At 41.7% G+C, this 15,548-nt stretch overlaps 1 protein-coding gene across 1 annotated transcript in view; it reads right to left on the bottom strand.

Moving 5' to 3' along the window:
• The window catches only part of CDHR3 (cadherin related family member 3), a 66,366-nt gene that overhangs the window by 24,874 nt on the left and 25,944 nt on the right, over window positions 1–15,548 (bottom strand). The window contains exons 2-7 of the mRNA XM_040595276.1: window positions 12,817–13,019; window positions 8,542–8,710; window positions 4,744–4,829; window positions 2,739–2,833; window positions 2,529–2,633; window positions 1,535–1,669 (exon numbers count right to left, since the gene is read on the bottom strand). Coding sequence (XP_040451210.1) covers window positions 1,535–1,669; window positions 2,529–2,633; window positions 2,739–2,833; window positions 4,744–4,829; window positions 8,542–8,671 — 551 coding nt within the window. The 5' untranslated portion in view covers window positions 8,672–8,710; window positions 12,817–13,019. The remainder of the gene's footprint in view (window positions 1–1,534; window positions 1,670–2,528; window positions 2,634–2,738; window positions 2,834–4,743; window positions 4,830–8,541; window positions 8,711–12,816; window positions 13,020–15,548) is intronic.

The following is a 15,548-nucleotide window of genomic DNA, read 5'->3' as shown; positions in this document are numbered from 1 at the left end:
TGGCTCTGGGTCTCCACCTGCAATTTTAAAAATTGTTAAGAAAACATAGTATCTTCAACTGCTTTTTCAGATCCTATGAAAAGAGGCAAGCATACAGGAGGGAAATCACATAGGGTTTTCCCAGTAAATATACCTAACTTACAGCCAGAAGTAAACAAGGAGTTTGTGAAAGCTGTGGAATCAGTGTATTTATTTTTTTTTACTAAGTTTCTATCTCACTTCACTCTTGGCATTGGATCTCTTCCTTGTTCTCCTGTTGCTTTTGGAGTCACTCAGAAACAAAACAAATAGCAACAGATCTCCTTCACTGCTACCAAAAATGCCACCCCAGAATGACTCTCTGATCATTGGGGAATATGGGAGGGACAAATCTAACTGGGTTTGGCTTGAAGTACGGAACTCCCTATGCCCACAGGGACCACAACTCTGTCCTCTCCGTGGACAGTAAACTCACCACAGCTCCACCTTCACAGCCTTACCAGCCCTCCTGCACCCTGCATGGGCCATTGTCCTGTCCCCACCAGATCTTTTGGGCCAAAGCTGGACTTTATTGAATACAACCCCATAGCACTAAGTACTAGTACAGCTGGGAAGGAGTTGGGGGCCACTTCCTACGCAGCTATGTCTGGGCTGTGCCCTGTTGTCCATCTGTCTGCCACCTGTCAGTGGCTTTTTACAGGATGGTTCAAGCAGACATTTTAAACAGTGCAAAGTAGTTGCAAAGGAAGCATGTGTTTGCTTTCTTGTCTTCTCTTTGTTTTCCTGACTCCACAAGTCTTCATTGATTTTAACAGCCAGAAATTCAAAAGGCTGAATGCCAATGTAGTGTTGTGAACACCAAAACCAGATGTGCTTGCATATACTATGGGAACAGTTAAAAAGACCCTTTGAAACTCTGTTCTTGACAGCTTTGATCGGGAGAAAATAAAGAAGGTTTGCTAACTCATCAAGTTTCCCCAGCTCCCATCCCAGCACTAATTATTATAGCATCAGAAAGTACATAGCCCCAGCATGCAGCACACATTTTAGCAGGGGAGAGGCCATACATGTGCATACTGAGGACAGATCATGAACTGTAACTTAAAGTTCTTTACAAACTGAGCTTCTCTTTTTGGTCTGTAGTGTCAATCTAAAAGGGAGAAGATTCAAATACCAGGACTTATTTGTGCCATATGATAACTGAATCTTGGACCTTAGGTGTTATGGATGCTCAAGTCACTGCAACTTTCATTAATTCAAACAAGTAGATAAATGTTTGAAAGAGTTCCTTTAGCATTCCAGACGTAAGGATAAATACATAGAAATAGCAACATTTGGAGGAAATAATCAGTCTAGAACACAATGTGCAAATGTTGACACTGGGAGGAGGATTCTTCCTGCTTGTAGTAGTACAGAAACGTGGAGAAAGCTGTTAACCTTATTGATTATTGCAGACATGAGGTTAAAGTATTAATTAAGTAACAACAACAAAAACAATTCATCTCTGTTTCTAACACTTTATTCTTCTGTTTCTTCAGATTCTCCACCACTTTACCTAGCAAGGTCCAGATCCTTGGCCTCAGCCCAGGAACCATGCATTGTTCTGCCTCCACAAAACACCCAGAAGATTGCTCCAAACAAGTGGCTGAAAACCTCTTGGCATGACCCAGGTGCTACACTGTCTTCTCCTCTGCGTAGATGGCAGGAGAGCAGACATGATAAATATTCTCAGCAGGAACCTTATAGAGACTCAGGATCAGAAGACACAAAGAAAGTGTCTTGAATCCCTTCAGAGCCTCATGCAAGTGACAGAGATAAATAATCAGAATTTGATCGACTGTAATAACTGTCAAGCTCCTGCTTCAGAAACAATCACCCATCATGCTTTTCACAACAGCCTGCTGGTGTATATTCTGTAATCATGTATATTCTTTCCCTTTTTTCCAAATTTTCAACAATATTCCTGATTCCAACTAAACCCCCATTAATCTTCAAAATCTATTTCTGTGTATTATGACACAATTCCCTGCTTATGACACAGAAAGAGACAACGGTGTTTCAAAGATCACCAGAATCGTTTACAAGTGTGTCTGGGAAGAAGAGGAAGGCAGATCAAAAGTGAGACCTTTTTATGTCTAGACATTTCTGCATGAATAAACACTATTATGGTGAAATGCACATCTGCATGAGAGGTAAATTCTACATGATTGTATTCACACAGGGTAACATTCATCTCTTTGTCTGAACTTGTCCAAAGGTCTTTGCATAGCTTTAACCTCTCTAAATGCTAACAAGTACAACAAGCTAGTTTGGCTGTTCTTAGTATGAACGCAGAGCCTGGAAAACTTGAAACTATTAAGAATATAAAAAAGAATAAAAGAGGGAAATGAGGGCAAAGCTTTCCAGTACAAGAACAGGAATCATAACAAAATTAAAATACTGTTTTCAGTAGTATTTTGTTGTTATATTTACTTGCCCTTATGTTGGTGCCAAAGCAGTAAACTGGGAAAACATCTACGTTTCAAGTACAATGGAAGTTTTTCACTCACGTGGTAAAATAAGGTCTTTCATCATTGATATTAATTATATTTATGTTCACTGTTTTAGTCGTGTTGAGTCCATCTGGATCTGTTGCTGTTATATTTAAAAGGTAACTGTTAAATAAGAAAACAAAACACAAATCATTCTGTGGCTATACAGGAAAACATTTCTCTGCCTACTGTAAGCTAACAGACCGCATGAATAAAATACACTCTCACCAATGTGGATCTTTCTCATAATCAAATTTTTTTGTGGAAAAAATGGCTCCACTTTCCAAGACCAAGAATGGCACTGATGCAGGGAGCAGTGAATACTGAAATGAAGAAAGCAAGGAGTTAGTCTTTGTAACTTTAAATATCCCTCCATTCACTCTTTGCCTTGTAGAACAGGCCAAGTTATAGTACAGCATTTGCCTCAAACTTTGTGTAATGAAACACGCTGACATACAGATGCCAGCACAAGCCCTGATCATCTGAGCTGAAGCAGCTCAAACTTGGTTGTAAGTGCTTTGCCTGCCAGCGAGCGGAGAGTCAGCAACTGAGCTGCATTAAAGCCCACGCTATACCTCTGTGAGCTCCAGGTCTGCAATGAGAATTTAACATAAAGGCCAGCCAGCAGAGCCACAGCGCCATAGGCAAAAATCAGCTTTATGGTGTCAGCAGAGTACATCCACAAAGAAGAGAGAGAAGAATCAGTGAGGCTGGATTTGGGGGACATAAGAGCTATGGAGGAGGCAATGAAGTTTGCGGGTCTGGATGATGGGAGAGGGCAAGAAGGAGAGAGTGGACTTTCACAGAGTACATGAGGGTTGTGAGAGTGAAGCATGTTCACAACAGCCCAGTGTTAACACGGCTGCCCATCAGCAGCATGCAGCAGCAGCTGCTTTGGACAGTACACAACACAAACGGGTACAACAGCAGTGCGCAGATGTGGGAAGGACTAGAGTACCCCAACACTGTACACGGTAGGGTGGAAGCCAGCACCCTCCTCCCTGTGGCCATGAGGTAGCTACTACATACCCACCATGTCCTCCCCTGCTATCTTCCACATGCCAAGCCATCACCAATAAGCCCTCAAGGATATTTCCTTTGCTAGTGCAGATGCTAATACTACCCATAAAGTCTGAAGTATGCAACATCAGAGGGTCATGCACCATACAAGTAATCTGCAAAATCCATAGAGCAGATCTGTCCAGGGGATGCAACTGCTCTAGTGTTACCTTTTGGGAAAAAAACAGGAGGTACAGAGAGTTGAGTGAAACAACTTGCCTCCTGCAATGATAGATTTAATTGAAATTGCTTTAAAAAAGTGGCTAGGTGATCACAATTCTTTTAACAATTTTTTGCCAGTTGAACTTTTTAAACTCCCTCTCTGGATTATTATTTTACCTGTTGCCCAGCATTTCTATATTTGCAGCTTCTTATCATGCCTGAGATTCATCAGGGGTTAGAAGGCGCATGGAACTCCCTGCCATTGCTTTCAGAAACAAATCAGAGCTAAACCCCCAGGCCTCTGCTTCCTTCCTCACCATCTCAGGTCGATGGTTTAACTGGGCAAAGCCTGAGGATGAAGTTCAAGTTAATTGCTCTCTTGAATAATGCTACACTACTCAGGCATCTTCAACTCCATTTCTTGAATGTGCTGTCTTTTACAAAGCCAAAGCCAATAAAGCAAAGCCACAACACAATTCTTAGGTAAGTGCAGTTACTTATCACTTTCCAGAAATTTTTTCTGATACCAAGAGTATTTTTAGATCAGCTAACATTTTCTTAACATTTGCCCTGGGATTGTCAAAAAGCTGAGATTCAGTTGCCTTGTAAGTGACTTCCTTACTGTCTCATTTAAAAGAATTTATATTTTGATACAGAAGGTTAAAATTTTTAATTTACTTTTAGTCACTCTCAATTACAAGAAATGTTTTGCAAGCTATGTTACAAAAAAAAAAAAAAAGACAATTTCTACTGTATCTCTGATTAACTATATCAAACTCTGCCTTAAATATCCCTTAATTTTGGAGGGCTAAGAACTCAAAAAACAATTTGTGTCCAAACACTGAGGCTGGGTTTACTTAGTTTATTATTGAAAATTGTTCTTTTTTCCTGACTAAACCTTTTCCTGTGTTCCTGATAAGGAAGGAAGTTGTTGAAAGATGCTGGCAATTAGCATTTCAGATACAGTGGATTCTATCATCTCTGGGGTTTTTTTTTCTTTAATACAACTTACTTTGAGATCAGCATTTTCAGGATCAGCTGCATCAACTTGGTAAATGTGTTCTGGAGGTGTTCCTTCCAAGACATAGATCATTACAGCTGCATGGATAGAAGAGTACTCGGTGTTAATTGGGTAAGAATAAAGGACACAGCAGTAAACGTACTGATACCCTGAAGCTGTCCAGATGAATTATTGCTTATTGCATCTTCTCACTTCACAATTCCAAAATCATCACAAAGAGCACAAATACAAGATAAAAAGAAACCAATTGCAGGTCTGTAAACAGGCAAACATCACCATGAGTTGCAATATTAACTGTGCCCATGAGTTGCAATATTAATTGTGCCTTCAGGAGAAAGACTGATCTTTACATACAGCCTATTTTGAGCTGCTCACAGGGTATGGAATGAAATGATGCATTTGGGCTACATCTGTGTCTTTATGTGCTGGTTTTGGCTGGGATAGAGTTAATTTTCTCCATAGTAGCTACTAGTATGGGGCTGTGCTTTGGATTTGTGCTGGAAACAATGTTGATAAAGCTGAGATGTTTTCTTTCCACTGAGCAGCACTTGCACAGAGCCAAGGGCTTTTCTGCCCCTCACCTCACCAGCGAGTGCGCTGGAGGGGCACAAGGAGTTGGAGGGGACACAGCCAGGACAGCTGACCCCAACTGACCAAAGGATAGCTCAGACCATATGACATTGTGCCCAGCATACAAACCTGGGGGAAGAAGGAGCAAGGGGGGTACGTTTGGGGTCACGGCTTGTCTGCCCAAGTCTCTGTTATGCATAATGAAGCCCTGCTTGTCTGGAGATGGCTGAACCTGCCTGCCCATGGGAAGTGGTGAATGAATTCCTTGTTTTGCTTTGCTTGTGTGTGCAGCTTTTGCTTTAATTATTAAATTGTCTTTATCTCAACCCATGAGTTTTCTCACTTTTAGTCTTCTGATTCCCCCATCACACCTGGAGGGGAGTGAGTGAGTGGCTGCATGGGGCTTAGTTGCCAGCTGGGTTTAAACCACAACCCACTTTACTATGCTGATTGGAAGAACATAGTCCTGTACTGGGTCCTCATCACCATCCCCTCCCTGTTCACCCCCTGCACCCTGCCAGGAGAGCTCAGAGACTTTACTCTTCATTTCTGCTTTTCCTTTACACCTGCGAGTTAAATGAATAATGAAAGGTCTGCTCTGACTTAAATTCTTGCCTTATTAAGGGTGCTAATTCAGTGCAAAGTGTATTTCTTCCCATGCCAGTAATTCTCACATTTGGGCTATCCTGTACTGGGCCACTGGCAATAGGCTTATCTCTCCTTAGGTAGAGCAATTAATAGAATGTCATGGTTTAACCCCAACCGGCAACTAAGTGCCACACAGTTGCTCACTTATTTCCCTCCCCACCCACCCCCCACCAGTGGTGAGATGAGGAGGAGAATGAGAAAGCATGTAAAACCCATGGGTTGAGCTAAAAACAGTTTAATAATTGAAATAAAATGAAATGTAATTATATTAATAATAAAAAATAATTGTAATCAAAAGGGAGTCAGCAAAAAGAGAGAGAGAAATAACCCACCCCAAAACCCAAGTGATACACAGTACAACTGCTCACTACGCACTGACTGATGCCCAGCCAGTCCCCCAGCAGCAATCAGCACCCCTGGCCAGCTCCCCCCAGTTTATATACTGCGCATGGTGTTCTGTGGTATGGAATATCCCTTTGGCTACTTTGGGTCAGTTGTCCTGGCTCTGCTCCTTCCCAGCTTCTTGAGCACCTCCTTCCTCCTCACTGGCAGAGCATGGGAAAATGCAAAATCCTCGACTTAGGCTAAGCACTACTTAGCAACAACGAAAACATCAGCATGTTACCATTATTCTCATGCTAAATCCAAGGCACAGCACTGTACCAGCTACTAGGAAGAAAATTAACTCTATACCAGCTGAAACCAGGACACAGAACAACATATCTTTAGATCACGTTATTTGCTTTATGCCCTTTTGTGTCTGCTGGACCTGCTATTTCTGGACTATTAATTTCCACTGTGACCCCTGATGACTGCTGCTTCTCATCACAGCAGTGGGAATCCCAGGGAAGCATAATGAGTTGTTGCCAGAGGACAACAATATTAATATAAAGTTTAATGAGAGGGAGATGCTTTTTCATAACCAGTGAATGCACAATTAGTGTCTAATTGTGGCTGGTACTGTTAACTAAAGCCACACAGTTAGACAGATCAGACATCTGTGCTTGCCAATTAATGGCAGCTCTAGCTGAGAGTTAAGCTGATGCACTTATTTGTAACAAGCTCCCACGTAAAGTGTGTTTCATGCTGTGCCGATCCCCTGAAGTGTCACATTTAATTATTATTAGATTCCAGCAGCACCCATGATATGCAAGACACCAGCTATAGTGAGAAGATGACACAGCCTCTTCCCTCAGGGAAGCTAATTTGCTTTACAAACTAAGTAGTGTATGGAAGCAGGAGTGTCAACGTGCTTAGGAGGCATTAGTGAAGCAGGCTGAATTTGAGTGGGCCTGGTCCGAAACCGTCCAGGCAGACAAGCCGTGCCCTCTGCAGCCGCACACAAAAATCAAGACTGCAGTCCTGCTGACCACACCAAGGGCTGCGAATCCAGCCTACATAATTCCAGCTGCTAGTCCAGACCTGGAGGGGGGGTCAGCAGCCAGCTCCGAACACCTCCCATGAACAGATCACAGTTTGATATTTTCAGATTTTTTTTTAAAAAGAATATTGAATTATTGAATGCTCTTCAGTACAGTGCTGTTAGAATATCAAGACTTCAAACAGGCTCTCAGTACCTCGTGAAATAATAGGAACATATTTTTTACTCACTGCCTGAACTGTTCTGTCTGTGTGTGAATACATAATAAATACATCACTATACTCTGTCACCTCATGGTACAACTTTTCCAGGTCCCTCTCATTAGTAAATGAAAAAACCGAGATTGCTCAGAGAGTAAGACAATTATTTCCTATCCTATTGATGGTGTTGTCCCTTGTATTAAGCACTGCACGGCATGCAAATCCTGCACTGACAACAGCTGGTGTCCAGACTCTCCAGCCTCATTCCTAAGGCTACTGCATGCTCCTCCCCAATGCACCTTTGCCTGTGGTCTGAAAGTAAACCTGGTTAACACCATCTGCCCCACGCAGGAGACAGAACTCTTTGATTCTACATTTGCATCACCATAGATCATAATCTCTGAGATCACACTCTTCAAACTGATTTTCCGCTTAATTTCTCATGTGCAGATGCAAATGAAAAATGCAGATGTAAAACATTGGCAGAGCAGTGTTTTTACTGTTTTCCCTCAGAAATTCTTGCATGTACACAACATACACTTATTTAAATGTGTCTTGCTTTTCCAAATCAGTACCATTTTCAACAAACTACTGAAACATACTCAACAGTTATATCCCCACCAAACATCAAGTTTCTAATACATACAGCTAGGTAGGTATTCATCTTACAAAAAAAAAGAACATGTATACTTAATCGTACAAAAAATGTCTTTTTTTTTCTTTTAATTCTTCAGGTGCTTCAAAATGGTCAAATCATTTTTGGTCAAAACTTCAAGAAAACTAAAAGGGCACTTCTTCCAGAGATGAAGTATACCAAATATTTGTGTAAAATAAAGCTCTGATAAAAACAGTGTACCCTTCCTCCCTTGTTTTTCTAAAGGAAAATGCTCAGACCACTTTAACTACATTCACTGTATGCAGCTACATAGGTTTTTAATCTGATGTCATCTTTTCAAATATTGTTCTTTTCAAATACTACCATTATCTTACTTTGAATTGCCATATTTCCTCGAAACACAGGACGCTCATTTTTATCTATTACTTGGACAGTGAGTATGTTAAGGTCAGTTCTTCCAGATGTGTCTTCAACAAAAATTTCTAAATCAAACCTCTTTGGCATAGTTTCATAATCTAGAACAGGGTTTCCAGTGGTAACAACCTGAAAAGAAAAAAAAAATACCATTAGCACATGATGCAAAAGATGTAAGTTACAGTCTATATGAATGAAATCAAGTAAAGTGACACTTTCCATCAGTAAATGGTAATTTAGGTCACCTTCTACTTGCTGGCACATTTCTTGCCAGTGGCAGAAATGTGAGAAAAACAGAGTGGAAAGCCCAAAATGTTGTGGCTTCATAGAGCAACTCAAGGACCTCCTGTGTGAAGGCCAGTTTGAGGAGGAGAAAGCCTGGAAGGAGCTGTCCTGCCTCACAGGCAATACTTTGCCTTCCAGGTCAGGACTACGCTTCGCAAGTACTTCTCTGTGCCAAGTCTTCACCTTTCCACACCAAGCTCCAGAAGCAGTTGAGGTGTGACGAGACTGAAAACTGGGAGGAAGCCCTTCAGGACACAAGGGCAGCTTCACTATTTCTGTGAGTCAGGAGCATGAAAGGGAAGACCTTTTACTTGCAATAAGGGGAGAGCGGGGGGCAGGAAACAGTATAGTCTAGCAGGTAGCAGCCCCTGCCTTGTATAAGGTGTGTCTGGGAGAAGACTTGCAGGAAACCACAGGACGAAGGGAGCTGCAAAAGCACACTGTACGAGAGAGGGACCATAACTGTTTGGTGAAAATGCCAAACTCATTGAAAAACAACTTAAGCCTTAAGTTTTACAAGATTGATAAGGCAAATATTTGCTTTGTTTGTTTTTTTAATGCTTCCAGCTTTGCATATTGCCTCAAGACAGAATATGTACAAGCACAAGACTGACACTCCATGAAAAAACATTAAATACATTCCTTTTGGAATTAGGATGAGTCCCAAGCAACAGCAGGATGCTGAAAGTTGCGTGCCTCAATCTTCACTGCTGAAGCTAATAAAGAAACAAGAACTTCCCTTTCTTGGACAAGAAAGGAAAATGTGACTGTCAAATTTGCTGTATAGCTAAAAAACTGTGAAGCTTGAACACAGTAGCAGGGTGCTGTGGAAATGGAGAAGAGTTGAGGCTCAGAAGTATGTGTGACAAGGAGTGTGTCAGTGTATTCACAGTACTGCAGAATGGAGGAGCCTGGAGATGATGCAGGAGAACAACGAAACAAATCCTTGATTTTAGATGAGATGCCATGGCCAGAGGACAAAAATGATTTCAGCACAATTAGGAGTCAGAAGTCAAAACAGAGCCAATTAATAAAGACAGTTGGAGGAGAGTGAACAGGAACACAAACATTTTATGCCTTCTGGTATGTAAAACAGGTGCTCTCTGGAACCTCATGGATCTTTCTGTTATAGTACAGGAGAAAAAACCTGTGTCCTGGATGGTCTCCTTCTCTCCTATATTGCACAAATAGCAGTTTCCCATAAAAGTGATGCTAACTCAGAAAAAAACATTCTACAAAAGCTTGTAACACCAGTGGGAAGGTTGATCTCCAAAATAAATGTTTGCTGGAGAACTAAATACAGTAAACAGATGCAATTAATTCAAAATGAGAAACTGTCCAATTCTAAGCAGAAATTATGTGCTCTGGGGATTACCCCTCCAGTTCACAGCCAAATACTTTTATTGGTGGTGTAACTACATCCAGACTGCCTCATTATGCATCTTCTATCCTCCTTTACAGAGACCTTGCAAGTGAAGATGTGAATCTAGATGGCCTCGTTCTAGATTGCTTTTGAGAACAGCTTGCCACTGGCATAGGCTGTGAACCACAGTTCACCTCTCCTCCAGGTAGGAGCAATGCCTACTGATAATGGCAACACTGTACACACTTGAAGCAGCTGCACACTTCATGAAAGGGGATCTAGAGTCACCCCATAACTGTCTACCCCTCATTCCACCTGAGAATTTCACTGCTCCCTGCTCCCCCCTTCACTCCCACGATGCAGAGAGAGCAACACTAACAGCATCAAGGCAGACGCAGGCAGCAGTATGTTTTCATGCATTCAATATATCTTCTGCCCACGGGATTCTTCAAACAAGAGTAAAGTGAGGAGGAATGGGCAGGGCTCAGATCTCAGAAACTGTGACGTTCTGAGAATCTCAAAATATATCAGAAATTGTGATATTGCCTTGGCTTGCTGCAACAGGAGTAAATGTGCTTCATAAATACAGAAGAGCCTGTGCTAACAGGTACTTAGCTCATCTGCAAACCTCATAATTCATACATGAAATACTGTCTTTTTCTATATCTTAGCAAAGATTTAATGGCAGTAGGTAGAGCTGAAGTATCTCATTTTGGATCACATCACTTTTGCAGAATGTTGTACAGATCTGCCACAACACAGAATAAATAATCAGAAGTAGCAATCCTCATCACATAAATGAACCAAGAATACTTGTGTATTTATCCTTGTCTTATGAGTTGTAATTAGCACTCAGCTGCTAATTTGCAGAATTTGTATGTAGCTTTCTTTATTATTTTCTTATGACTGATATTCACTGGCCCAACTTCTTTGTTCTAGTTCCTCAAGTGAGATTAAACCCCCTGTAAACAGCTACAGTGTAAGCAAGGCATACAAGGGCTCACAGGCCATTCTGGTAATGGGGCTGTGGTATGAAATTAATATAAATTGGTGCTTTGGAAGAAGCAGTCTCCAGCCTACACTTTCTTGGCCATTCATTTCCATTATTGTGTCACACTCTGCACTGTGCTTGAACAAGAATTTCTCTATCATGCCTGCCATTAAAAAAAATCAAGAAGAGACCTTTTATCTATTTGCAGACTTATTTTCCCTCCAGATTAATTTCTCAGTCCCACTCAACAAGCAGCAACATAAACTGCTTGTGCTGCACAGCATAGAGAAGGCATGGGACAGGAGCAAACAGGTATAAGAAAGGACTATGTTTTGCAGCAGAATGGATAGCTTTGATTCAAAATGCCAAAATACAGCCTAGGAAGGGAGTCCCACATTACAAATTCTCTGTCAGCAAAGCCATCTAAAGGTATGTATCCATTTCCTTCTGCCTGTTACATCCCCTCAGCTGACCCAGTTCAGCTGTTTGTGCAGCCACATCCTATGCTTCACATGTGAAAGAAGGCTTTTCTGAGAGTTTTTTTTAACCATTTCACTGATCTGGCTGGGGAGCAGGTAAAGAACCAGCAGAGCTGGCACAACCGAGCTTTGTACTGTGCTGGGAGGGAGCAGTGGAACAGCAGCAGCTCCTTGAAGGCAGGTTGAACCAGTGAGCTGCAATTACCTGTGGTCACAGTCTTACTTTTCCCAAATTTCATCCCCAGAAACACCAGCAAAGACAACAAGAAAAGAGCCCTTGTATCAGTTCTGTGAAAACCTGAAATTTCTTGGAAACACCCAGAAAAATGTATTCAAATTAACTGTTTAAGACTCTGCTCATTGCCTGTCTGTATCTTTTAAAGACACTGTCACTGTTCAGGCTCAAACACGCAAGCAAGTTACAATGGTATAACAAGTTATCATGTGCCTGAATACTCATTGCTAGTGACAAATGTGAGCTAATACTTGCTAATTTATCCAGAAATGAAAATTAGCCTGAAGTAAAAGGAATTGCTTTGCATTTGCCATAGGACAAGAGCATGCAATAAATAGAGAGAGATCACAGATGGGTGGAAGTGTGGTAACTTCTTACCTCAAGATAACTTCCTCATGTGTCACAGCCTTCATTCAGAATTAAATATGATTTTGACCTGACTCAGCTTACTTTATTTTGGAAGCGAGTCAAATTCATTTTAATTCTAGGTGAGAGTGACCCAACAGAAGCTGCATGTAGTTTAACTAAAGCATTTTAAATTCATGGTGACTTTATATAAATTGAAAAACTATGGACAAATCCTCAAAAGAGAAGTAGGTCCTATATGTCCTTCTCCACCTCTTATTTTCCAAAAATCACGTTTTTTCTATCATGGAATCAATGGAATTATTGTGATATGTGGGTTTTGTCTAGATGCAATTAAAAATTACACTATTGCTATTCATTTGTCATATCCATTACAGCATGTCCAAATACTACCACAGTCTGCATTTGCAACTCTTTTCTGATTAAATCATAAGGCACTGTGCTCTCGGTGCTTAGTAATCCAGGAAACATCAGCCTACATGACCAAACATTGTTCAAGCTAAAGGTAAAACTCACCCTGTATTCAAGACCTCCTTTTGATTCAATATCAAAAGCCTCTGTAAGTGGATTTGAATTTACTATGGTAGGAAGTATTGCAACGCCTTCAGAAGACAATGGAGAAACAGTTACATTAAAGGTGTAAACTGAAACACCAGCTGCTGCATTTTCTTCGACGGTGCTTGTTGCAGGTAAGCCCTTAAGCAACCGGGTTCTTCTTCCTGCAAGATGAAAATGAATGTAGAATTACTTCTGGGAATCTTAGGCTAGCAGAAGCACACAGCTTGTGCCAAAAGCTGCCATTATTAATGCACAAAACAGCCCGATTCTCTTCTTGCTTATGAATGGTGGCATTGCACAGTAGTAAATCCAGTGCTAATGGCAGAAGAATCAGTCTTTTATCTAATTCAGTACTATACTGCTGTCATCTACAGTGGCTGTTGTTAAAGTAGCATTGTTACTGCATCATTTGCCTTCATAGATGCCTTTATACAGAAGCAAAGAAATGGAACATGTTTCTGTTACTTCATTTCACCCCCTCTACTAATTGCTGCCTCTGTGCACTAATCACATCAAAAAGCACCTTGAATCACACTGACCTGGATGTTAAAGAAGCAATCTTTTTTTGTGAATTACACCATCTGCAGTGCCCATTTCTTCCATTTCCCTTCTTATTCTTTCTAGGATAGCTCTGTGCACGCCTGGCTCATGGGTAGTGTGAGTCAGCAATAACTTTGGGGGTTGTGCTGTTGTGTCTTCTGCTTTGAGCATGGAAGAGCAACCTCCAGTCCTTGCAGGAGATGCAGGCCCACAAAAGCACCCTATGGTTCAAAACTGCCTGGAAGCAGCATGGACTGCTGTGGCATCCAACAGCTTTGCATGAGCTCCTTGCTTCTCGGTCAGACCTCTGGACTTCCCAAACCAAAATCTTTGCTTCCTTTCTCATTTAGCTTCTGGGGTTTGTTATTTTAACAAATAATAACATAATATTTTAACAAATTTATCTCATAAAGAATGTCTAGAAAACATAAATCAGGACAGCTTGTAGGGCATGGCCTGAAACAACATCTTGGTAACCTCACATCCCTGAACTGGCAATTTACCTCAATGTGAGACCATGGCAGGGCTGACCATTGCTTAGGGGAGCTTCGCTGGCTTGTCCAAAACACTTGCCAAGAAAGGCGGCTGTGTTCAGTCAAACTCCCTACACACTGTGTGTGAAGAGGGACGCAGATACTTCTCACACAGCTTGACCAGGCTGTTCATATACCAGCTATTACTGTAGCCAAAACTCCATGAAGCTTTTATTTTTACTGGGCAGCTGCAAGGTAAAAGACTGCTACAGGAACTAGTCTGAGGCCATTAGGGCTGCAACATGCTTCTGCTTGGATGCTCAGCCTCAGCCTGGAGCTTGGGAATGTAATGCCAAAGGGCAAGCTTCTGCTTTGCAACACCTATGTGGTGTGGGACAGAACCATCTCTCTTTGCCCCTCCTCATGTAGCTGGTGACTGACTGATGGCCCGCATCAGCTACCACAGAGGCATTCTAATTGCCATTCCTCCAACGGCAGCAGGCCTTTTAATCTGGAGTGGAAGAGTTCAGCTCCAATGCTTTCCAATGACATTAGAAGAAGCCTTAGTGACATTTTTTCCCAAACTAGCAAAAAATCTTCTTTCCTTACATCCCTAGAAAAATTCTGGAGCATTTTAGTGATAGCCCACATATGGCCTTTGTGTGATAGACATTGCTCCTGTTACTGGCCTCTTAAATAACTGTTCCCTATATGATCAGAGAAGACTTAGGATCCCAGTGCCTTTGCTATATGAGAAGCAAAACCAGTAGCAGTAGATGAGTCCACAAGACAAAGCATGGAGTCCCATGGTCTCTCTTCTTCTCACATCCTACCCCACGAGGCACCTGTCCTTGGAGCATTTCCTGGAATGCTTAGAGTGGCATGACTCCATCAGACACCCCCAGTTCTTTCTCTTGCAGTCTGCATTGTGGGGAGGAGAAGGAGGGAACATGGCAGCTGTTGTTCATGTAACCAGCTGTACGAGGCTGTGGTGAGAGAGTTCACCTCTGGGAAGGCCTCTTCTGAGCACAGGGCCTCACCAGTAAGAGGCAGAACTGAGGCACTTCCCTGGAGCCTCTCCACAGCTGCATGGGAGTTCCCATGCTCCCATACCCCAGATACATCAGGTCCATGGATCACTGATCTGGTTGGGATTACTCTGGCATTTATGGATAAAAAGGCCTTGGGGATGCTCTGCAGGTGGGTGAGGTACAGGCTGGGATATGGGAGACTGTGAGGTGGGAACTGCCTGTAGGAGCTAGTCTGAACAGGTCACACTGACACTGGTAGGACTGAGTTCAGCTGAGCTGTTACTGATTTATGTCAGTGGAAGCAAGACCCACTGAAGGACCGAGTTTTTATCAATGTCCTTACAGATTCTGGAAAACATCATCAATAAAAATCACCTATGCAAATGGGCTGAGACGCACTTTGGGGGATACATTTCCTTAAGTGGAGCTGAACTTTGAATATAATCTCTTGTGGAGAGTACCTGATGAATCCAGTTCCCTCAACAAGCCACAGTTCATTAATGGAAACCATTCATAAAATCAATGAAATTATTTGTAACATTTAGAGATGTAGAAAGAAAAGAGTTGCCATTTTTATATTATCTCTAAAGATTTCATTGGCTGGTTATTCAGGATTTGACTTTCTAAATCACAAATTCTTATTTCT

The sequence above is a fragment of the Falco naumanni genome, chromosome 5, assembly GCF_017639655.2.
Source record: "Falco naumanni isolate bFalNau1 chromosome 5, bFalNau1.pat, whole genome shotgun sequence".
Lineage (NCBI taxonomy): Eukaryota > Metazoa > Chordata > Aves > Falconiformes > Falconidae > Falco > Falco naumanni.
The sequence above is the reverse complement of the archived record's forward strand: the minus strand, read 5'-3'. Positions and strand labels throughout refer to the sequence as shown.